General features: G+C 41.4%; 1 protein-coding gene across 2 annotated transcripts in view; it reads left to right on the forward strand.

Moving 5' to 3' along the window:
- LOC126190978 (MAU2 chromatid cohesion factor homolog) overlaps positions 1–25,429 on the forward strand; it is a 203,301-nt gene that overhangs the window by 161,002 nt on the left and 16,870 nt on the right. For both annotated transcript variants that reach the window (XR_007538303.1, XM_049931647.1), the window contains exons 8-9: positions 19,066–19,271; positions 19,596–19,798. Coding sequence is in view for 1 of the 2 variants with exons in the window: in XM_049931647.1 (XP_049787604.1) it covers positions 19,066–19,271; positions 19,596–19,798 (409 nt within the window). In the remaining variant the exon portion in view is untranslated. The remainder of the gene's footprint in view (positions 1–19,065; positions 19,272–19,595; positions 19,799–25,429) is intronic.

Raw genomic sequence — 25,429 nt, forward strand, 5'->3', positions numbered from 1 at the left:
AAGACTCTTGGTTCAACCTTAGCCTCGTAATGCCTTTTTATTTCCATGAATGGTCACACAGTGGTGTAAGGAAAGCATTATTTCTATAATTGACGCTTAAAGAGAAGAGTCATGTTTATATGTGTTGACAACTTGCAATTAATATGATAAATGTCTGTGTGCTGAAACACTCACAAGTAATCAGACAGCCGTTTCTATCATGAAGCAAAATAAAACTTCTGTCCTATTTTAAGATGGTGTGTTACAATCTTTGTGAAGGTACTTGAACATCAAAATATATAGAAATGGGGTACTTATTAACATGATGCTTCAAATTGAAACAATAAGTTCTATTTGAATGCTAATTGCTATTTTCTATGAATCACAGAGAGCACTTCGGTAACAGACTGAAAGAAGTAGAACAGCCTTCAGAAATATTACGAGAGAGAAGCATTCTGTAGAGTTGTCTAGCCCATTGTATTTGAGCCATGGGGCATAGTTCAGGTCATTGCTCCAACTGTGATAGAGTTGAGGGAAGATGTTTTGCTTAATATGATAATCTAAAACACTCCCGCCCCCCCCCCCCTCCCCCAATATGTGTGTGTTGGGGGGGGGGGGGGATGCGTGCGTACATCTGTCTGTCTGTCTGTCCGTCCAGTGGTCCCTCATTCTCCCTGTGTCCAGGAATTTTTCCTTTTTTTCAGAATTTTGAAGTATTTTTCCAGTATTAGGCAATATATTTTCGTTCATGGATGATCTGCTCTCTGCGTACCAGTCCATTTTTGCTTGTGTGTTGACCAATTTTTCTTCTTTGGCTTGTGTTCTTTCTCTCTGAAGTGAGTGCCTAATGTAGAAACTGTAGGGTAACTTTAGAGGATGCCACATGAGTTTATGTTAGCAATACTGTGTTAGACTGTGGCCATGATGCTGCTACAATCGTAGTCCACCACACAAAATTATTATTTATCCATTATATGTAAATTCATAGACTGGAGTTCTCTTTAACAAATTAAATTCAGACTGAGTCACACAACATATGATACCTCTTGTGATACTATCATAAGAGAAGTCAGTCTAGAGACTTTAGAAAAGAAACTGCTTAAAATAAATATCCAAGCTCAGTGTTCTCTTCTTCAGCATTGTTCATTAGGGTTGAAGAAATCTTCTGTCTGTGTATTCCTTCAAACTGCAATTCTTGATGAGCCCTCTCTGCACTTGCTCTGACATCACATCATCAGCTGCTGCACCACATCATCACCCATAGCCCGACAAATACCTCAAACGGAATGTGCACAAAATGAAACAGAGACAAATATCTACAATACATAATGAAACTTGAAGAATAACATCATATGACATGAATTGATACAAGAATAATACTAAAACTACAGGTTTACTCATTCATATATGTCATCAATGGAGCAACAGAAATTTTAGTGTGATACATTCACATATATTCCAGGTTTTTATGTCTCAAAATTTCTATGCCCTTTCATCTGCTGCCTCTGTGAACCTGTAAATGTAACCAATTTCTATATTTCTAAAGTGACAGAAACAATTACATATATTATACATCTAGTTTTTTTTTTCGTATTGTATGTAACTCTTATTAGCTAGACCCACAACCTATTTAAAGAAATGGATCAAAGAATCCTCTTTTATTGTGACCTCAACATAAAATTGTTCTCTTTTCTTTATAACTGTAATTAATGTGCAACTTTATGTTCATCATAAACATATCCCTGTAATGTCTTACTGACTGAGTTAAGTTTATTGTATTAAATGAAGACATCTTTGTCAAAAGGTCAAGGCCATTTATTACAATCAACTAGTAAAGGGTTATTGATTCAAACATCCAGTGTCTCGCAAGAATCTGACAGCTATTTGTTATCTCAGATTGAGAAATTGTTTGTAGAAACCTTCAAGAGATTGTGAGGATGTTACACACCAACGATCCATAGAAATATATCATTTTTGTTAAAAATTGTGAGTAAACTTGCTGCTACTTTTGTCTTTTCACTTTTCACATACAGAATAGGAACATTATACGAATACACTTGATATTCACTAAATAGACCAGAAGTTATCTGAGGACACACTGCCCTACAAAAGTTACATAAAATATGCTTACTGTAAACTACCTTGTAGAGAAATACAAACCCTTGCCATTTCTACAAATTCAAGCAAATGTTCCCCTAAAAAACTTGTCGTGCTACAGTACAAAACTCAAAATTGTACACAAATTTTTAGTTCAGAAAGGGTACCTGAACTCTTGGCACCATTTTTGGGGAGAGCACTGTTGTCTCAGAATACGGCTTACATTGGAGAGAGACTTGGCAAGGATTTATGCTTCTTTGTATCTTGTTAGTAGCGACATTGATAATTTTCTCGATAGCATTGGGTGTCCCAAGTCATTATTGATAAAAACAAGAGTTCCTTGCCATAAGGGATACTTTCTATCTCTTATGCAAGTACACATTGATCTCTAGAATGTAAACAGTCTCTCTCTCAGATCTGTCACATCTACACATATCTTATACACAAACCATAAAACATCTCCATCAGAGCAAAACCCTTTTAAGGGTAACAAAATGATTTAGTTCCCTGACTGTCCTGAAACTGCATATTAACCATGAACCTCAAAACTCGCATACAGTATATCGCTCTTATTGCCACCCTGTAACTAGGGCACAAACACAGCATTCTCCTACCAGCAACATGTAACTGCATTAGAAATTAGGTGCAATACTGTCCCACTATGTGTAAGCCTATATTAGTGCATTCTCATCATCTCCAAAAATGTCGGATATGCATAGTTGTTACCTCTTAAAGCTACAAAAATGCATAAATATTATCTCTTCAGGTGTCCGGTATTTCTTTAGAAGTTGACATTTCCTGTACTGTAAATTTTTAAGTTTGTAAATCAATTTTAACTTTGATTTACTTGGGTATGAACAGCCTCATATTCTGAATACTGTAAATTCCTTTTTCCTTTCGTGAACTTATATCGGCAAGCACAGTCGCCTTAGGATGAGGCATACTTTTCGTAATGAATGGTCCCTCATGTAAAGGAAAGAACTTCTTTGTCACTTCACCTTTTTAAGACTTCAAACTTTGTGACTTCTTAGTAACACTTGTTCTCTTACATTGAATCATACTGGTGTTCCTATTTACCATCTTTTTCTTTTATTTCCATCCATACAGGTTGTAGCTTTCTTCATCAGATATAATGTTACTTTCTTAGATCAATATTTGATCACTACAAGAATGCATTTCATTCCTCCCTGCCCTCTAGGCACTGGACCAACATGAATCACAGCCACAAAATCCCAAAGAGCTTATCACTCGTATGACCATTATCACTATTCCAAGTTTTCTACTCCTGCAGTTGTTCCCACTTGAAAATCTGCCTCATACCCATAGCAGCTTACACCAGGCAGACCACTGGAAGATCCTTTAACATTGAAGGCAGAACAACGTATGGAACCACACAGGTGTTCAGCAACTAACATGTTTATTGCATGCATTTTTACGTAGGAATGACACTAATTAAATTGGCTGAGTGTATGAATGGACACTAAAAACTTTCCATTTCCTTTAGTTCTCAGTTGCACTAATCATTCCACTTTACGTTCCTCTTCCTCTTGTAATTCATTTTTCCTTCTCTATTCTGCCCTGCAAATATCTCTGGACTGAAGCTGGTACAATGCTTACTAATGTCCTATTTTGACTACCTCACTCTGACACCTACCTCTTCATCTTTGTCCCCTTATCCACGAGTGGCTCCCTCTCATTCTGGATTTTGAGGCTCCCTACCCCCTTTTACCTTTTCCAAACTTCTTCAACCTAGCCCTCCTTCCTTTCTGAGGAAAGAACAATAAAGTTTCAAAAGCTAGATATAGATTTTTTTTACCACTTCTAAGTGTTTCTGTTGGCAAGTATTTAGAATTTTGACTCCTGAATTTAAGTACTGGTGAGCCCTTCTGTCACCTACTTATTTTACAAAAGTTTCACATTATATTTTTGCTTTTCATAAGTTTAATAACAACCAAAAATATTTTATATTTTAAACCCTATTGGTAAAGTATTCACAATTCCTGTAGGTAAGTCTTTCTTCTACTGCTGTTCTCCCAGCTGGGAGCCTACAATTTTGTGGCATTTGAAATATTACATATCTTGAAAAAAAATGGATTCCAATAATAATGTTGAGAGAGAAATCAGGAAAGTTTTTATTTATTTAAACTATAAAGTTAGTAAACAGTAAACAAGGAAATCCAGAGATCCTCGTAGAGACATATAACAAACTCTCAAATCGTAAAAACTCTCTGGAAAAGTTTGAAGTATGGGATGATTCAAAATGAATGGGACAAAAAGAAAGCATTTCTGTGACTATAGTAATGACTTTATTTCAGAAATACACATTAAATTTCTGATTCACAGTGTCAGCCGAGAACCGCTAAGCCTACATCGAGAACCAGGGGCTCAAGGATGCAACAGTTTTGTCTATATAAGTAATGAATCTGGTAGGAAGGCTTCATTCTTTGTGCAGCTGCGCAAACAACAGCATTGGACCGATCACACAGAAGATGCCACAGTATTATAGGACCCCGAGCTAATTTGGCCCTCCTTCCTTTCCGGGCTGCATACCTTCCTTTTCCGCATCCTTCCCTCTCCCCCATCTTCTCCTCTCCTCCCCTCGCCTCTGGCTCTTTCCTTCCCTTTCTCCTTCCTTCCCTTTTTCCTTCCTTCCCTTTTTCCTTCCTTCCCTTTTTCCTTCCTTCCCTTTTTCCTTCCTTCCCTTTCTCCTTCCTTCCCTTTCTCCTTCCTTCCCTTTCTCCCCCTCTGGGAGTATGGTTTGTGCCTACGTCCGGAGACGAACGCTCGTAAATGTACCGCATTCTTTGCCTTCTCTGCTTGTATGTCTTCATCCTTCCTTTGTCCTTCTCTTTTCCTTACCTCTTCTCTTTACCCTTTTCTCCGCTGCGGCGTTTGAGACCTCTCTTCTTTCCTTTCCCTTTCTTTGTTTTTCCCTTTCTCTTTCTTCCTCCTTGTGCGTGTCTGAAGGCCGACCCACGCATTTTTGTGCGTAGCCGGTGACAGGGTAACGCGTAATTCCCCGCCCCGGGTAGACAGGTAGGACACGTACGTACCCCCTGGTAACGGCCAGGCCCAGGGAGGGGTGATTACCCGAGCTGATACCTTCCGAAAGTGCCGATTGGTCCCTCCGTCCGTTTGTCGGGAGGTGTGACCTGAGGTGTGAACAATCACCTAAGGCTGGAGTACCCTCAGAGAGGGTACCCCGCAAGGGAGGAGCGCGCCATCGGAGACGCCGGTAATCATGGGGGATTCTTCCGCAATGGTTTCCTCACCTTCCACTATGTCTGCTCACAAGCATAAGTTCACTGAGTCTCAGCCACAGACAGTTCTTCCATCGTTGCCACAGTTCCTTGTTGTTTCTCGGTCTGACGAAGGTCACGACTTCTCCACGGTCAACCCTTTCATTATTCAGAAAGGTGTCGACGCAATTGCAGGTCCTGTAAAGTCTTGTTCCAGATTACGGAATGGCACCCTGTTGTTAGAAACAGTCAGTGCCCTCCAGGCACAAAAATTGCTGCGTACTTCACTGCTCCACACCTTCCCTGTCCGGGTTGAAGTGCACCGCACTTTAAATTCCTCGCGTGGAGTCATTTATACATGCTCCCTCGATGGATTGTCTGACGAAGAAATTCAGCACTACCTGTCTGATCAGGGCGTAACGGCTGTTCATAGAGTTATGAAAAGGGTTGACATGAACATCATTCCAACCCACACTGTCTTCTTGACATTTGACAAAGTTCAACTCCCATCCAAAATCAAAGCAGGCTATGAGATAATTTCCGTTCGCCCTTACGTCCCAAACCCTACGCGTTGCTATCGGTGTCAGCGGTTCAATCACACCAGCCAGTCCTGTTCCAATCCAGCCAAATGTGTTACGTGTGGCAAGGATGCCCATGAGGGTGCTTGTCCACCTCCATCCCCTCGCTGCATCAACTGTATGGGTGACCACGCTGCTTCCTCTCGAGATTGCCCCGTTTTTAAGGACGAAAAGCTCATCCAGGAAATCAGAGTGAAGGAAAAGGTGTCGACCTTTGCTGCTCAAAAATTATTCGCCAGTCGACAGCCCACCGTGCCTCAGACAGGAAAATACAGCACTGTCCTTGCTTCTCCTCGGCCAACAAAGGAGGCGGCCACGCAGACTTGCGACCTCACCTTTAGTGCCACGGTCATCAGATCGGCCAGCGCAAAGATCGCCCGTTCAACCTCACCACTTTTGCCTGCCCACTCTCTGGCTCACCCTTCGTCAGCTTCTGCTAAATCTCGAGCCCAAAAGTCAGACACCAAGACTTCAAAAAAAGAGCATACTCGTGAAGATTTTTTACGTACCCCAACTTCACAACCATCGGTTCCTCCTTCATCTAAACATCATACTTCCAAGAAGGCTACAAAGAAATCCAGTTCATCTCCTTCTCCGCCAAGGCGTGTCCCATCTACAGCACCACCTGGCGGAAATCGCCCTCGGCCGTCTTCTGTGTCGCCGAGGCGCACTGCTGGCAGCCGATCAACCGGCCAATCGCTGGTGGCGGGAGCTGCTCCTGAACAACGTATGGATCAGGATCTTCTGCCTTCGGCTGAATGCCATTCCATGCTGTCGGTCGCAAGCTCTGAGCAGTCGTTGAGTTGACAGCAACCTTGGTCACATTCCTCCATTTTCTGTTCACCCTATGTCCATTATCCACTGGAATATCCGCGGCGTTCGAGCCAATCGGGATGAATTGTCGATCCCCTTATGATCCTACTCGCCGGCCATCTTCTGTCTTCAGGAAACAAAGCTGCGTCCCCATGACCGCTTTGTTCTCCCTCCGATATGATCTCCCCTCTGTTGAAGGCACTCCAGCCCATGGAGGACTCATGATTCTTCTCCATGATACTCTCCATTATCACCCAATCCACTTACACACTTCCTTCCAAGCTGTCGCTGTCCATCTTTCCCTTTCTGGATACACGTTCTCTCTTTGTACTGTATACATTCCATCGTCCACACCAATGGCACGAGCTGATCTCCTTCATCTTCTTGGTCAGCTTCCACCCCCCTATTTGCTGGTTGGGGACTTCAATGCCCACCACCCGCTTTGGGGATCTCCACATCCTTGTCCACGTGGCTCACTCTTGCTAGACGTCTTCCACCAAGCGGATCTAGTTTGCCTCAACACTGGGGTCCCTACATTTTTGTCTGCCTCCACGACAAATTTATCTCATTTGGACCTTGCGGTCGGTACTGCTCCGCTAGCTCGGCGCTTCGAATGGTTCGCTCTTGATGATACACACTCGAGTGACCACTTTCCATGTGTCCTTAGACTGCAGCCTCAACTGCCATATATGCGCCCGAGACGCTGGAAGTTTGCCCAGGCTGACTGGACACTTTTTTCGTCTCTAGCGACATTCGATGACCGTCACTTTCCCAGCGTCGACGATGAGGTCACACATATTACCGACGGTATTCTTACAGCTGCGGAACGTTCAATACCACGCACCTCCGAATTGCCCTGGCGCCCCCCAGTTCCTTGGTGGAACGAGGCATGCCGTGACGCAATACGTGAGCGGCGACGTGCTCTCCGTGTTTTCCGCCACCATCCTACTTTGGCCAACTGTATCCGCTATAAGCAGTTCCGAGCGCGATGCCGTCGTGTCATCCGCGATAGCAAGAAGGCAAGCTGGAAATTCTTTATTAGCTCATTTAACACCTTCGCTCCCTCCTCGGAAGTTTGGAGTCGGCTTCGACGGTTCTCAGGCGCGCCTAGTTTCTCCCCGGTCTCTGGGCTCACTGTCGCGCATGATACATTAGTGGACCCCGTTGCAATTTCTAACTCATTGGGTCAGCATTTTGCTGAGATTTCGAGCTCTTCAAATTACCCGCCAGCGTTTCTCCCGAAGAAACGTGCAGCCGAAGTGCGACCTCTTGCTTTCTCCTCTCAAAATCGCGAAAGCTACAATACTGTTATCTCCATGCGGGAACTCCAACATGCACTCTCTTCTTCTCGCTCCTCCACCCCAGGACCGGATGGTATCCACGTCCAAATGTTGCTGCATTTATCAACCCATAGTCTGCGTTACCTCCTTCGCCTATATAATCGAATTTGGACCGACAGTACTTTTCCCAGACAATGGCGGGAAGCTATCGTCGTTCCTGTTCCGAAACCTGGAAAGGACAAACATCTCCCCTCTAGCTATCGCCCCATTTCTCTCACGAGTAGTGTCTGTAAGGTTTTGGAGCGTATGGTGAATTACCGTTTAGCTTGGTGGCTGGAATCCCGCAGTCTTTTAACACCTGCCCAATGCGGATTCCGAAAGCATCGTTCTGCAGTTGACCATCTTGTTGCTCTCTCCACTTATATCATGAATAATTTTGTCCGGAAACGCCAAAGAGTAGCAATATTTTTTGATCTGGAGAGAGCATACGATACCTGTTGGAGGACAGGTATCCTCCGCACACTGTTCTCTTGGGGCTTTCGAGGTCGGCTGCCCCTTCTTCTTCGCGAATTTATGGCAGAGCGCACATTTAGGGTGCGGGTGAACACCACTCTCTCCCGTACTTTCTCCCAAGAAAACGGGGTACCCCAGGGCTCCGTGCTGAGTGTTGTACTGTTTGCCATTGCCATCAATCCAATTATGGATTGTCTCCTTCCTGATGTCTCGGGCTCCCTCTTTGTGGACGATTTTGCGATCTACTACAGCTCTCAACGGACCAGCCTTCTTGAACGACGTCTTCAGGGATGTCTCGATCACCTCCACTCTTGGAGCATCGACTCCGGCATCCGTTTTTCTCCCAGTAAGACCGTTTGTGTTAATTTTTGGCGACGTAAGGAGCTTCTTCCGCCCTCCTTACATCTAGGTCCTTTCAACCTTCTGTTTTCAGACATCGCTAAATTCTTGGGTCTTATGTTTGACAGAAAACTGTGCTGGTCCTCCCACGTTTCCTATCTTTCGGCTCGCTGTCTGTGATCCCTCAACACCCTCCATGTCCTGCATGGTACCTCCTGGGGAGCAGACCGAGTGGTCCTTCTCCGCCTCTATCGTGCCTTAGTGCGCTGGAAATTGGACTATGGAAGCATAGTTTACTCCTCTGCTCGGCCGTCTATTCTTCGGCGTCTCGACTCTATCCACCACCGTGGATTACGTTTAGTGTCTGGAGCTTTTTACACCAGCCCTGTGGAAAGCCTTTATGCTGAGACTGCTGAACCTCCGCTGTCCAATCGGCGAGCAGTCCTTCTGAGTCGTTATGCTAGCCATCTGTCTTCCATGCCTGCTAATCCAGCCCATGACATTTTTTTCGACGCCTCCTTTGATGTAGGGTATGCAGGCCGCCCCTCCTCCCTACTACTACCGGGGTCCGCTTCCGTCAACTGCTCCATTCTCTTTCCTTCCACTTTCCTAAAACCTTCTTGACAACTTGGGGTACAGCACCGCCTTGGCTCCGTCCCCGGATCTGCCTGCTCCGAGACCTTTGTCGATTTCCCAAGGATGGTACCCCTTCACTTATTTATCGTCGGGCATTTGCTGCTCTATGTGCACAAATGACGGACGCCACATTTATTTACACCAATGGCTCGAAAACATCATTAGGTGTAGGGAGTGTCTATATTGTTGGCGACACCCCAAATCACTTTCGGCTTCCCGACCAGTGTTCGGTTTATACTGCGGAGCTTTACGCTGTTCTCCAGGCTGTCCACTACATCCACCGCCATCGGCGGATACAGTATGTTATCTGCTCAGATTCTCTCAACTCTCTCCTCAGTCTCCAAGCTCTTTACCCTGTGCACCCTCTGGTCCACCGGATTCAGGACTGTCTGCGCTTGCTCCACCTGGGGGGCGTCTCAGTGGCATTCCTCTGGCTCCCGGGACACGTTGGTATCTGCGGAAATGAGGCGGCCGATATTGCAGCCAAGGCTGCAGTCTCTCTTCTTCGACCAGCTATTCAATCGATTCCCTTCGCCGATCTACGGAGCGTTTTATGTCATCGTGTTGTTCATTTATGGCACGCGCATTGGTCGACACTTCCCCAAAATAAATTGCGGGACGTGAAAACTCTTCCTTGTGCTTGGACCTCTTCCTCCCGAACGCGTCGTCGGGAGGAGGTAATTTTAACTAGACTCCAGATAGGGCACTGTCTTTTTAGCCATCGACATATATTAAGCGACGATCCTCCCCCACTTTGGCCCCACTGCTCTCAGCTGTGGACGGTAAGACACCTTTTAATTGAGTGCCCCTATTTTAATCCGTTACGCGCCCGTCTACAGCTGTCGCCTGATATATCGTCAATTTTAACAGATGACACGGGCTCGGCCGATCGCGTTCTAGAGTTCATTAGTGCCAGTGAAATGACGTCAGTCATTTGTAGCTTTTTTTGGGGACAACCAACCCCTTTCTGTAGTGGATTTTTAAGCCTTCCTTCTGCTTTTAGTTTCTCCAATTTTATGACTTTCGTTCCCATTGCTGCTGGTTTCCATTTTCGGTTTTTTACTGTTTCCTAAGTCACAGACCGGGCACTAATGACCATAGCAGTTTTGCGCCCTAAAACCAAAACAAAAAAGTATTATAGAAGGAGAAGGCGTACTCGCCTTACAGTTTATAAAGCAATAGACAATATTGCTATTAATACCGAGAACTGTCAGTGCACAAGTCATCCTGCATGGTCCTTCAGTGTTATGTGGTGGAGTTCTGAACTTTACTATTAGCAACAGTGATACCTTGCAGCATGGTAATGACTGGGTAACTGTAGCCCTCATCCATGGACCTAAAGTCGACGAAGTTCCAGGGCTAGAAAGTTTTGACGTCATGCCTATCAGACGTTTCACATCACAGAGGTCTACAATAGAGATATGGGCACATCATATTACTGGTCGGCCATGCCTTTCGTTCTCAGGACCAGGAATCATCGTAAAATAAATGAATCGGAATCAGTGTCACTGTGGGTTAAAGGTGCTGACGATTGTAAAAAAATTAAACTCGTTGGTGATCTCACCCATTGTTACAGAAATTAAATAAATTCTTTCCCTTCCCTTTTCCTTATGAAAAAAATCAAACAAACAAAAATAATTATAATTAATGGACTGAAAGATTGACTCTCACAGTTTAGGTTGACTAGAATAAAACATTGCTTGCATTAGTATTCAAAATGGTGGCATCTGTCATAGAAGAGCATATTGTATCATAGAAGATGCAAAATAGTCATCAGTAATCATTGATCAAAGACATTTTCAGACCAATTTTGGCACCACACTGCTACATGGGCAAAGCAGTTTCAGGACACAGGATGCATGTGCATGAAGAAAACCACTGGACAGTCATCCATTGAGAACGAAGTGGTGGAAAGCATTCATATGGTCAAGAAAAGAAACCATATAAAATTCACGTCATGCGAACAGCGAAGTGAATGTGTCGCAATCAGTAGTGTGGCATGTATTGCACAAGCATCTGCAGTTCAGGGCTTACAGAACTCAAATGTTGCAGGCACTGAAACCAGCTGATAAACCAAAATGGAGACAATTACGCATTGATTTTCAAGCACTGATGGAGGTGGATGATTTCACAGATGGACTTGAGTTCTCTGATGTGGCCACTTTTCACTTAAGTGGAAAAGTGAACAAGCATAATTTTGGAATATGGGAGGGATACACAAAACTCACATGCTCCTCTGGAACTTGTATGTGATTCTCCAGAACTTAATGTTTTCTGTGGCATAACCAACCACAGAGTCTTTGGTCCTTTCTTCTTTGCAGAATCTACCATTACAGGCATAACCTGCCTCGATATGCTTCTCTCTGGTTGTTGCCTCAGTTGACAGAACAGGTACAAACATCTGTCACAGTGCTGGATTGGTTGTGCGTGCCATCAATGTTGTGGCCTCCCAAGTCACCTGGCCTTGCATAAATGTGTGTGTGTGTTGGGCGGGGGGGGGGGGGGGGGGGGGGTGAAAGATATGGTTTATGTATCCCCATTTCCACAGGACTTAACAGCAGGTAAGACACCAGATAGAGGCATGGTTAACTCCATTGGTCAGTCTATGTTCAGATGTGTCCGGCTGGAAATGCAATACTGAATGGACATCTGCAGTATCACAAATGAAGTGCACATCAAACATCAGTGAACGTCCATTGGAACAGTGAGAGTTAAACTTTGCGAAACAAAGTCGTTACTGTAGTCACAAGAATACTTCCTTTTTGCCCCATTCATTTTGAATAACCCTGTAAATATGGACACACTCAGTTTAACCACTGCCAATCTAATAATCCCTCCAACCATCAGTCTGATAGAACTCTCAACCAGGCAATTAAAAAATTAAAAAGTATGTGGCAAAGACTTAACCTGTGGAGAAATCAGAAAAAAATACAGTGAAACCCACAGTCACAAATAACAGCTAACATCTACATCTACATATACATCTACATCCATACTCCGCAAGCCACCTGACGGTGTGTGGCGGAGGGTACCTTGGGTACCTCTATCGGTTCTCCCTTCTATTCCAGTCTCATGTTGTTCCTGGAAAGAAGGATTGTTGGTATGCCTCTGTGGGCTCTGATCTCTCTGATTTTATCCTCATGGTCTCTTCGCGAGATATACGTAGGAGGGAGCAATGTACTGCTCGACTCCTCAGTGAAGGTATGTTCTCGAAACTTCAACAAAAGCCCGTACCGAGCTACTGAGCGTCTCTCCTGCGGAGTCTTCCACTGGAGTTTATCTATCATCTCCGTAATGCTTTCGCGATTATTAAATGATCCTGTAGTGAAGCGTGCTGCTCTCCGTTGGATCTTCTCTATCTCTTCTATGAACCCTATCTGGTATGGATCCCACACTGCTGAGCAGTATTCAAGCAGTGGGCGAACAAGTGTACTGCAACCTACTTCCTTTGTTTTCGGATTGCATTTCCTTAGGATTCTTCCAATGAATCTCAGTCTGGCATCTGCTTTATCGATGATCAGCTTTATATGATCATTCCATTTTAAATCACTTCTAATGCATACTCCCAGATAATTTATGGAATTAACTGCTTCCAGTTGCTGACCTGCTATAGTGTAACTAAATGATAAGGGATCTTTCTTTCTATGTATTCGCAGCACATTACACTTGTCTACATTGAGATTCAATTGCCATTCCCTGCACCATGTGTCAATTTGCTGCAGATCCTCCTGCATTTCAGTACAATTTTCCATTGTTACAACCTCTCGATATACCACATTGTGAATAGCAACGGTTCTACGACACTCCCCTGCGGCACACCTGAAATCACTCTTACTTCAGAAGACTTCTCTCAATTGAGAATGACATGCTGCGTTCTGTTATCTAGGAACTCTTCAGTCCAATCACACACTTGGTCTGATAATCCATATGCTCTTACTTTGTTCAGTTCTAGTCAAAATGTAAGCCACAGAAAATTCCAGAGCACAGGACCACAGGTGTAATTCAGCCACTACTTAAAGAACTACATAAACCAACCTAGATAATTATAAAGGAATAATCATTCTAGATTGCACACAAAAAAAATCCTGTAAAATTTATGATAAGATCAAAAAGTTCTGGAACTACAACTTGGAGAATTCCCAGGAGGTTGTCAACCATGCAGAAGCTGCCCAGGCCAAATTCTCAGCCTGAAGTAATATGGACTATTACAATTACAGAAATAAACAGCTCTTTACTTCATTCATAGACTTAAAAAAGAAGTGGACCCACACTTTTAAATTTGCCACATCATACAGTCTTCGTCCCATATTACTAAAAATTATCAAACTAAAACAAATTCAAAGGTAAAACTTCAAGGAAGAAATTCCAAAAGCTTTCACAATAAAAACCAGTCTTAGACAAAGTGTTGTACTACCCTAACTGCTTCTCAGTGTAGCCCTCAGTTACATTGCCGAGATTTTTTTTGGAGGGCCAGTGTAGGGATGTTAGTTGGAGCAAAACCCACAATAAGAACAAACTACCTGGGATTTGCAAATGGTTGGGTCTCTTAGCTCTTGAAATGGGAGTAGTTTTGTATCCAGATCACCAGTCTCCAATAAACTACCTTAAAATAGGATTACAAGTATCCTTTGTGAAAACTGGGATCATATTCATGAAATCTGTGTTATAAGCGTTCATAAAAAACTAACAGTTGAAATGTGTTGGAGAAACCATCAAGCATAACATAAGTGAGAAAGAAACATAGATAAATGGAAAAAGTTTGATTTCTAACCTGGTCAAAGTATGATATTATCATTAATAGACACTAAACTACAATGCTATAAAACCATGTCTCAAAAGCCACTTACACCTGTGAAACCCTGCTCCAAATTACAAATTAAAGAACAACTAATCAGTTCCTCAAAACTGAATGACTGGTTACATAAACAACTTACAAAGTTACTAAAGAGTGGAAATTGCAGATCGGAATGTCATCAGTGTAAAGAAAAAGATGGCGTGCTACTCACCATAAACATGTCATGTTTAGTTGCAAACAAGCCATTGAAAAGACTGTTACACATTTAGCTTCCAGCCAAAGCCTTCTTCAGAAAAGGAACACACACACACACACACACACACACACAGAGCCATGTGAACAGTAGCAGCAGTTTGGAGAGTATGGGGAAGGGCAAAAGATAGCAAGGTATGGGTATGTGGAGAGAAGAGTTTAACTGGCAGTGTGTTGCAGGGACTAGATGGAGGCATGATAAGACTGTCACCAGGCACAGCCTCAAGAGGCAGAGGGGTGGGGGGGGGCAGGCAAGGGGATGGAGGGGAATTGGTAGTGGATAAGGAGAGGAGCAGAGAAGGGGAAAAGACTGGTGGATATGTTAGCAGATGGCAGCATACATTGAGGATGACAGGATGTGAACAGGGAGGAGGTGATTGGACAAAGGGGATGGAAAATGTTGGGTGGAGGGTGTGGGGACAGTAATTTACCATAGGTTGAGGCTGGAATAATTTCGGGAGTGGTAAATGTGTCATAAGAATAACTCCATCTATGCAGTTCAGGAAAGCTGATTTTGGAGGGGAGGATACAGATGGCCTGGGTTGTGAATCGGCCATTGAAATGAAGCATGTTGTGTTCAGCTGCATGTTGTGCCACATTGTGGTCTACTTTGCTTTTTGCCACAGTTTGGTGGTGGCTGTTCGTCCTGGTGTACAGCTGGTTAATAGTCGTAACAATATAAGAACCTGTGCAATGATTGCAGCAGAGGAGGTGTCTTGGGCCCGAGTCCAGATCGTGAAGATATCATAAATGAACCTGAGTCAGACTAGAAGTGTGGTGTTTTGGAAGGATAGGAAGGTCTCCTCTAGATATCTCATAAATAGGTTGGCATAAGAGGGTGCCATGTGGGTGGCAGGCTGAACCAAGGGCCAAGATACCCTATCCTAATACCTTCACAACCTCATCGCCTTCTCTCCCTTCTGCATCACCCGGTCCAGCTCAACCCAGCATTCCACCTTACTTGGAAGTTGACCATCTCCTCCCTAATGGCTCCATCCAAACCTGTGAATGCTATTGAAGTAGTCAACAGTTATGTATCCAAAATTACATGTTCTGATTGTGACAAGTTTTACATTGGTCAGTGAGGCAGAGACATAGCAACTAGGCTGGCTGAAAATAATGCAGTTGGAGATAGCAGAATTCTGATTCCGCATTTGCTGAGCATGCACTGAGTGAGGGTCACAACTACCAGCCAAAGTGCCTTGTTCTTCACTTAGAAAACGAAGGCCTAAGCTCAGTCTGCTGGAAGTCTTGGAAATTAACAAACGTCTGGTTCACAATCCAAATTTGATCTAAATAACAAGACACAGTTTAATACTTCCCCTCTTCCAAACTTCATATGATCCTCTCAGCTTTCATTACTTCCCACACTGTCTTCCCTCATATTCCCCCATTTTTCGTATTTTATTGAAATTGTGTATGTAATCCATATAGTCTGTAGTTATAGTTGTTAAGTCTTTCTTTTAATCAGTACTTGTATTAATTTCCATGTTTAATGCCTCTTGAAGTTCTCTCTTCATGTACCTTTATTATTTTATTTGGTTCATTTCTTTAATGCAAACTGTTGTCTTGGCACAGTTTTTGAGTGTAGTGTTAATGTTTTCCAGTTTGTTCCCTTTATATTTGTGTTTTGTTCAACTTCTTACTTTTTAAAATGCAGTATCCACATACTCTGAGATGGCATTTACTGTATGTTCTCTCACATTCTTCCATTTTCCTTCATTTATTCATTTCTGTTATTTTACTGATATTGCTTAAGTTTTTCATATATTCTGTAGTTACAACTGATAATTCTTTCTTTTAATTGGTTTGTGTATCATTCTCCGTGTTTTATACCTCTTGAAGTAACCTTATCAAGTCTGTGACGGATGCATATGGGGGGTGTGCACGGGGCGCGCGCTCCCCCTCTTACGGGGTTGCCTGCGTTGCCGCCCCCGCCAGTCAACCCGCACGCTATTTGTTCATTTCTTTTGTCAGTTGACTCAACTGAAGTGAGTTGTTGTATTTTCCTATGTAGCATGCGCATCCGCATCATCATATTTTATATGTTTCTGTCTGATATATGGATAGCTAACGCATACCTACAAGAAAAGTCATGTCCGTTCTAGTGATCTCGATACGTTATTGTGTCTGGCATTTGTTCAAGAAAAGTCGTGAATATTCTACTGTTTTCTTGTACAGAGAACCTTTAATATGTAGCATTATGAATACGGACTATTCATTGAATAGGATGCTAGTTTACATTCAGAAGCAGAAATATTAAAACTGAAGAATGAATAAGTAGAAAGTCCTAGTTGTAGCGAATGCAAGTGTGAAGAGTGAGAGTGATCAGTTGATTGTGAAGTATTAACAATAGTAATTCATAGTAACTTCTCAGTAAAAATATTGTTACGAGTTTCGTACGTTTTGTTACGAAACTCGTAACAATATTTTTACTAGTAACATAACAATAGTTTCCCATACCTAACTCATACTAACAAGCAAATGAGCATAAATGCCCTTAATGATCGCGATTCTGTTATGCAAGCGTTGTCTGTCTGTGCTAGATCTGACTATCCTACTTTGCACACGCTGTACAAAATATGTCCTTGTCTACCTGCATCTATTGCTACAGTAGAAAGAAGTTTTTCAACATTGCAGTATACAAAGACATGGCTGCGGTTGGCAATGGAGGAGGATCGACTTATGGCCTAGCTCTGTTGAACAGTCACCCTGACATTGTCTTATTGACAGTGAAATTAACGAATTTGCCAGGAAGAATAGGCACATACAATTCATCATTTAAGGAAGAGAACCACAATTGTAACGTTTTTATATCATAAGATGGCATTGTCTTGTATATGTGTATAATCAGTTTAAATAAAACTTTCTTAAACTTTGCATCTGACTTGATTATTTTTTACTACGGTAAAAGTAAAGGTAGTTCAAGATATCTTTAGTGCCCCCTCCTTGAGGTTTTTCTGTATCCCCACTGTGTCAAATACTAATTTTATGTTGTTTTATTGGTTTTGTTTATTAATATAAACTGTTATGTAGGCATGCTGTCCCAGTTTTGTATTAAAGATTTTTCCTGGTTACTCCCTTTACATGTATATTTTTTATTGTTCAACTTTTTACTTTACCTTACCACCACACTTTTCTGCCGCAGCGAGGGCCATACTCAGTTTTTCAGTAACCATTCCAAAATGCTTGTTAAAAATATTGCGACATGCACACATTTGTTAGCAGTGTATTATTTGCTGCTTCTCATTCCTCATTCTACCAGTCTCCTCCACTGTATCCCATATTTTATTTATTTTGATACTTTATGTACATTTTTATCCTCACAAAAGTCATTTGCTTCAGTATCTGTCTTACTTACTTTCTCTATTTTGCAGTTTTCCTTGTAATGTACTAAGGCATCATTATCAGAGCTGCCTCTAACTTAGTTTTTATCTTACAAGATACGTTAAATCCTTTGTACTGAATTACTTGTAGAAGAAAGTAAGTTTTCAAATATGGGAGGACTTTGTTAACAAAGTGTTATTTTTCATTCACGTAATGAGTACTATGTACACCATTGCAATTCATTTCTGTATACATCATTCCAATTCATGTCTTTGAAGAGTTTCCAAAAATATCAGTTTTTGGTTTACCAACTATTCTCCTGAACTCAAATTTAATACTTTTTGAATCTTAAATAACTATTAATATTTAACTTAAAGAAATGCATGTCATGCTCTGAGAGGCCGTTGAATATTTTTTTGTAATATATTGTTTTTTTGTTAGACCTTTCTATAAGAACACTGATAATCTTGACTAAAAGCCAAAAAAACACACACCACTGCACATAATCATTTACTTTTTGTTGCATGAGCTTCTACACCAAAGTAAATGATCTGAAGGAAAATAATAATTTATGGTGAATGTTACATAAATAAGTATGAAAATATCTAGCTTGGCAGTTTCAGAAGTTTAGCACTGGGAATATTCCATTCAGTGGGAAATCCCAGACCTTTTCTTCTTTTGTCATTAGGCAATTGTTGTACGATTGCTAAAACTCCACAACTGATGCCAGCTTGTCTCTTTCATTCGAATACCCCCCCCCCCCCCCCTTCCTCCTCCAATCATAAAAAACCCTGAGATGGTCGTTTGAACTCGGGAGCCACGCGCGCATTTTTTAAGTCATATGCTACAGCGAAGTTTTCTTTCATGTTGTAGGAAACCTCATACAGTGCAGCATATATTTTTTTAACTAAAACTATAGCTGTTATAAACTGTGTTGCTGAATGACATTTCTGAAACTATTGCATTCTTGTTGTGTGCGTGGTAGTATCACAAATACTGGCTGTGGATATTTGCATGTTCCATTTTGTGTGTACAGGCTTTGTTTCTCCCTGTTAGCCGTCCTCTTGAAAATGCACGAAATTTTGATGCCAGATAGTAAGATGGCTCCCAATAGAAACTGTGTACCAAATAAATGCTTTATGCATCACCTTTATGTATGTTGATGTAATATACATAGAAGTACCAACCTTATGCATTAGTTGCATTTTACTTTTCAGACATCTCAGGACCGCGAGCTATGGACTTTCGCGAATTTAAACTTGGCTATAGTATATCTGCGAGCGAAACGAGAAAAGGAGCTTACTGCTCTGTTGGAACGAATAAATCCAGAGAACTTACCAACACATTCCCACAGCCTTCGAGCAGCAGCTTATTATGTGCAGGGTCTTCAGTCCTTCTTCCAGGCCAGGTACAACGAGGCAAAGTAAGTACATCAGTTGTGTAACGTACTGAACTAAGATATGAAAAGGCAGTACAAGACTACAGTCTTGGCCTGCACAAGGCATGTAATTGAGCCCCTCTCAGTATTTATCATATCTTACTGTGATGGAAATTATACTTCACTGTCAATATTTAATTTGTTATTTTTGAATGCTAATGACAGAAATGAAGACTTACTTATAGCAGTAGTGCACAGCCACTTTGTACTTAATTGTCGTGACATAAAATTTAGTAAGAGTTTCCTGACATGATGTGAAGGAATATTAAAACTCTTAGGAATGTTGCTAAATTAATTCTTCACTTACAGGAGATATCTCCGTGAGACACTGAAGATGGCAAATGCTGAAGATTTGAATCGTTTAACATCATGTTCATTAGTTTTGTTGGGCCACATATTTCTTTCTTTGGGAAATAGTCGCGAAAGTATGAATATGGTTACCCCCGCCATGCAGCTAGCGAGCAAGATACCGGATGTCCATGTTCAACTCTGGGCTTCAGCTATCCTGAGAGGTGAGTCTGATCTGTAATTAACTCTTCTCTAAACTCTTAGTCCAGTTTACTTCTATTTGGGAACAGTAGTGTAAAACAATCTGAAAAAATTGTTTTTTGATAAAATGAATGTTGTGTTTTTTTAGTGGATGGTAACAATGCTAAGATGTGTAACGAGTTTTCTCCATTGGAGGCTAGAAAAATAAAATAATGCACTTGGTAAAAAGATACATGGAGATTGCCATAACATGTCATGTTTAATTAGTTACCATGTTAATTAAAAATTATGTTTTACATAAAAACTCATGACTGAATGTTGTTTGTACTGCTTTTGATTACAAATCAATGTGTTTTTAATTTGGATCTTAAGTCAATTGTAGGGCTTATTACTGTCACATAACATGACTAACAAAATCAAGCAGGCAGTAAAAAATGGAAAATGGCAAATTATGTGCACATACTGAACTTCAAAGAAAAGTAATTGGTAATAAAAAACCATGTGTAAACAAGTTAGGCACTCAAAACAGTATGTCACTTTCATCGAAAAGCAACAGCATGTACCTTGTTGATGTAGGTGAAACCTGTTTCTGTCTTTCAGCTTTTGGGCCTTGAACTTTGTGCCTCGCATTCCTTGAGAACATCCACACTTTTTTCAGGATCACAGCATTCCCTATAGTTTGTTCAGAAAATGATACTTTGCAAATGTACTGCTCATTTGCAACCAAAAACCTCAAATGATAAGTGTAGGAAAATGAATAATCTAAGAACTGTAAAGCAAATACAAAAAGGAATCGAAAACATAGGTATAAGCAATTGCTGAGAGGTAACTCTGCCCCCAGTGACGTATAAAACCCTTCCAAACGCTTTGCAAAATAGATCATCAGATGACTGAATAACAAAAGTGTTGAGTCAGCAACAGACAGACTCAAAAGAGAAAGAAAACAGCTTTCAGGACAAATCCATTGCTGAGCTAGAGTAAGCAAGTGCATATATATGTACGTCTGCCCATACACTGTGTCACGTGGACACACATTACTGGGACTGAGTTGCGTCAGGTGGACTAGGGTGTGGTGGTGGTGGTGGTGGTCTCAGGTGAGAGGAGGGACGGGGGTAGAGGTAAAGGAAGAGGGGTTGTGGAGGGGTAGCTAGCAGCTCAGAGGGAGGAAGCAGGTTTGCTGGATAGGACTGCAGCGTGTCAGGTGCACAGATTAGGCATGTGATACATGGGTTTCGGAACTGATGGGGTGCAACGTACAATGAAGGTGATGTGGAGACATGCTTTGCAAGGAGTCACAGAACAGAGAAAGGGGAAACAGTTGCATAGCTGCTAGGGGAACAGTGGTTAGTGGAGTTTGAGGCCAGGAGAGTTACGGAAAGTAAGGATGTGTTTCAAGGACAACTCTCGTGTGCATGGTTCAGAAAAGATGATGCAGGAGGCAATGTTCCAGATGGCTTAGGCTATGGAGCAGTGGTTGAACTCTGAGTATATTGTGTTCATCTGCATGTTGCCACCATGTGGACAACTTCGTACATGGTCATTGTTTGACAGTGTCCTTTCATTCTGGTGGACAGCTGGTTTATTGTCATACTGACATAAAAAGCTATGCAGTGATTTTTGAGATACACTTTTACGTGAAATATGAAAATCATTTGAAATTAAAACAACTGTGAGGCATGGGGATGGACAGAAGAAAAGGGGATAACTGACGTGGTCTTGGAAGAGATAGAGAGTACTTAATAATTGACTGCTTGGCTTTTGCTGATGATTTAGCGATTTTAACAGAGAACTTAAAAGATGCAACAAAATAGACAAACATCTTCCCAGAGGTAGCAGAAAAAAACTGGATTACAAATTTGGATTGAAAAACAGTACACATGACCAACATTAAATGTGCATCAAAGTGTATTTCTTCAAAATATGGGAAAATACTGGAAGTTTCAGAATTTGAATATGTGGAAAAATTTCAGAATTTAAATAACTGGAAGCAATAATCAAATCAAATGTTCAGCACAAAGCAGCTAACATAAAAAGAGCCAGAAAATGGAAATGAAAATTGAGGCACTAAAATGTGGTGATTAAAATTGAGTCGTCTTATGCCTCAGAATTCCTCACCATAAACACAGCTGAACAGTTAAATAACATGCAGAAGAGTGAAAAATAATTTTAAAAATTTTGGGTCCAAAGTATAAAAATGGGATTTGGAAACAGAATCAATGTGGTGGTGAATGAAAAAACTGAGAATGAAATAGATACAACGAGAAAATGGAGGATTAGATTTTATGGCCACATAAAAATGATAGAACACAAGAGGCCAGCAAAATAATATTCAACTTGTTTGTCAAAAGTACAAAACACTAATTTTGTGGTTCATAGATGAAGGCATATCTACAAGCATTAGGAATAACAAATATGCAGAAAAACATAATTTGAGGAGAGAGGTACAAAAAGTCTTGGGTTTCAAGAAGAAGATATAAAGCAAGAGAAGAGGAACATGGGCAGAAGAAAGAGGAGATAAGCGGAGAGCAAGAATGAAGTAGTACATGGAAGAAAAAGAATTGTTGTTGTTGACGTCGACGTTGTCGTCGCCGTCTTCAGTCCTGAGAGTGGTTTGATGATGCTCTCCATGCTACTCTATCCTGTGCAAGCTTCTTCATCTCCCAGTACGTACTGCAACCTACATCCCCCTAAATCTGCTTAGTGTATTCATCTCTTGGTCTCCCTCTACGATTTTTACCCTCCATGCTGCCCTCCAGTACTAAATTGGTGATCCCTTGATACCTCAGAATATGCCCTACCAACTGATCCCTTCTTCTAGTCAAGTTGTGCCACAAATTTCTCTTCTCCCCTATTCTATTCAATACCTCCTCATTAGTTTTGTGATCTACCCATTTAATCTGTAGCATTCTTCTGTACCACCACATTTCGAAAGCTTCTATTCTCTTCTTGTCCAAACTATTTATCAACCATGTTTCACTTCTATACATGGCTACACTCCATACAAATACTTTCAGAAATGGCTTCCTCACACTTAAATCTATAATTGATGTTAACAAATTTCTCTTCTTCAGAAACACTTTCCTTGCCATTGCCAGTTTACATTTTATATCCTCTCTACTTCGACCATCATCAGTTATTTTGCTCCCCAAATAGCAAAACTCCTTTACTACTTTAAGTGTCTCATTTCCTAATCTAATTCCTTCAGCATCACTCGTCTTAATTTGACTACATTCCATTATCCTAGTTTTGCTTTTGTTGATGTTAATCTTATATCCTCCGTTCAACTGCTGTTCCAAGTCATTTGCTGTCTCTGACAGAATTACAATGTCATTGGCAAACCTCAAAGTTTTTATTTCTTCCCCATGGATTTTAATTCCTACTCCGAATTTTTCTTTTGTTTCCTTTACTGCTTGCTCAATATACAGATTGAATAACATCGGGGATAGGCTACAACCCTGTCTCACTCCCTTCCCAACCACTGCTTCCCTTTCATGCCTCTCGACTCTTCTGTCATCTGGTTTCTGTACAAATTGTAAATAGCCTTTCGCTCCCTGTATTTTACCCCTGCCACCTTCAGAATTTGAAAGAGAGTAATTCAGTCAATATTGTCAAAAGCTTTCTCTAAGTCTACAAATGCTAGAAATGTAGGTTTGCCTTTCCTTAATCTATCTTCTAAGATAAGTCATAGGGTCAGTATTGCCTCAAGTGTTCCAATATTTCTACAGAATCCAAACTGATCTTCCCCGAGGTCGGCTTCTACCAGTTTTTCCATTCGTCTGTAAAGAATTCGCATTATTATTTTGCAGCTGTGACTTATTAAACTGATAGTTCGGTAATTTTCACATCTGTCAACACCTGCTTTCTTTGGGATTGGAATTATTATATTCTTCTTGAAGTGTGAGGGTATTTCGCCTGTCTCTACATCTTGCTCACCAGATGGTAGAGTTTTGTCAGGACTGGCTCTCCCACGGCTGTCAGTAGTTCTAATGGAATGTTGTCTACTCCCAGGGCCTTGTTTCGACTCAGGTCTTTCAGTGCTCTGTCAAACTCTTCACGCAGTATCGTATCTCCTATTTCATCTTCATCTACATCCTCTTCCATTTCCATAATATTGTCCTCAAGTACATCGCCCTTGTATAGACCTTCTATATACTCCTTCCACCTTTCTGCTTTCCCTTCTTCGCTTAGAACTGGGTTTCCATCTCAGCTCTTGGTATTGATACAAGTGGTTCTGTTTTCTCTAAAGGTCTCTTTAATTTTCCTGTAGGCGGTATCTACCTTACCCCTAGTGAGATAAGCCTCTACATCCTTACATTTGTCCTCTAGCAATCCGTGCTTAGCCATTTTGCACTTCCTGTCGATTTCATTTTTGAGATGTTTGTATTCCTTTTTGCCTACTTCATTTATTGCATTTTTATATTTTCTCCTTTCATCAATTAAATTCAATATTTCTTCTGTTACCCAAGAATTTCTACTAGACCTTGTCTTTTTACCTACTTGATCCTCTGCTACCTTCACTACTTCATCCCTCAAAGCTACCCATTCTTCTTCTACTGTATTTCTTTCCCCCATTCCTGTCAATTGTTTCCTTGTGCTCTCCCTGAAACTCTGTACAACCTCTGGTTCTTTCAGTTTATCCAGGTCCCATCTCCTTAAATTCCCACCTTTTTGCAGTTTCTTCAGCTTTAATCTATAGTTCATAAGCAATAGATTGTGGTCAGAGTCCACATCTGCCCCTGGAAATTTAAAACCTGGTTTCTAAATCTCTGTCTTACCATTATATAATCTGTCAGATACTTTCTAGTATCTCCAGGCTTTTTCCATGTATACAATGTTCTTTCATGATTCTTGAACCAAGTGTTACCTATGATTAAGTTATGCTCTGTGCAAAATTCCACCAGAATCATCATCATCGTCAATAATGGTGGTGGTGGTGGTGGTGGTGGTGATGGTGATGGTGGTGGTGATGATGATGATGATGATGATTATGTGAGAACAGTTATTGAGATGTCACTAACTCTGCTGGGTTAGCTACAGTTACCAGGATAAGCTACATATGAAATAAGACACACTCCATTTTATGAAAAAAAAAAATCTTTTTTATTTTGATATGATTATTGTCAAATTAGCACAATGTGCCTTGAGACTAGATTAGATGGGTAGATCACGTAACTAATGATGAGGTATTGAATAGAATTGAGGAGAAGAGGAATTTGTGGCACAACTTGACTAGAAGTGACCAGTTGGTAGGACTTCTTCTGAGGCATCAGGGGATCACCAATTTAGTATTGGAGGGCAGTGTGGAGGGTAAAAATCATAGAGGGAGACCAAGAGATGAAATACTAAGCAGATTTGGATGGCTTTAGGCTGCAGTAGTTACTTGGAGATGAAGCAGTTTGCGCAGGATGGAGTAGCATGGAGGGCTGCATCAAACCAGTCTCTGGGCTGAAGACCACAGTGTAGTGCACCATTAGACATTCATTTGTGGTCCATAGATTCCATCATGAAGTACATTCAGAAAATGTGGAATGGCTCAGGTTAAAAGAGAATTGGGTACTAGAAAATGTATGAATATTTGTGCTTGCTTAGGCTAAATTTAACATGGGAAAATCAGCAGCATGCTGCTGCTTGTCATTTACTTTATTCTCTCTCTC

Source organism: Schistocerca cancellata, chromosome 6 (assembly GCF_023864275.1).
Source record: "Schistocerca cancellata isolate TAMUIC-IGC-003103 chromosome 6, iqSchCanc2.1, whole genome shotgun sequence".
NCBI classification, from domain to species: domain Eukaryota; kingdom Metazoa; phylum Arthropoda; class Insecta; order Orthoptera; family Acrididae; genus Schistocerca; species Schistocerca cancellata.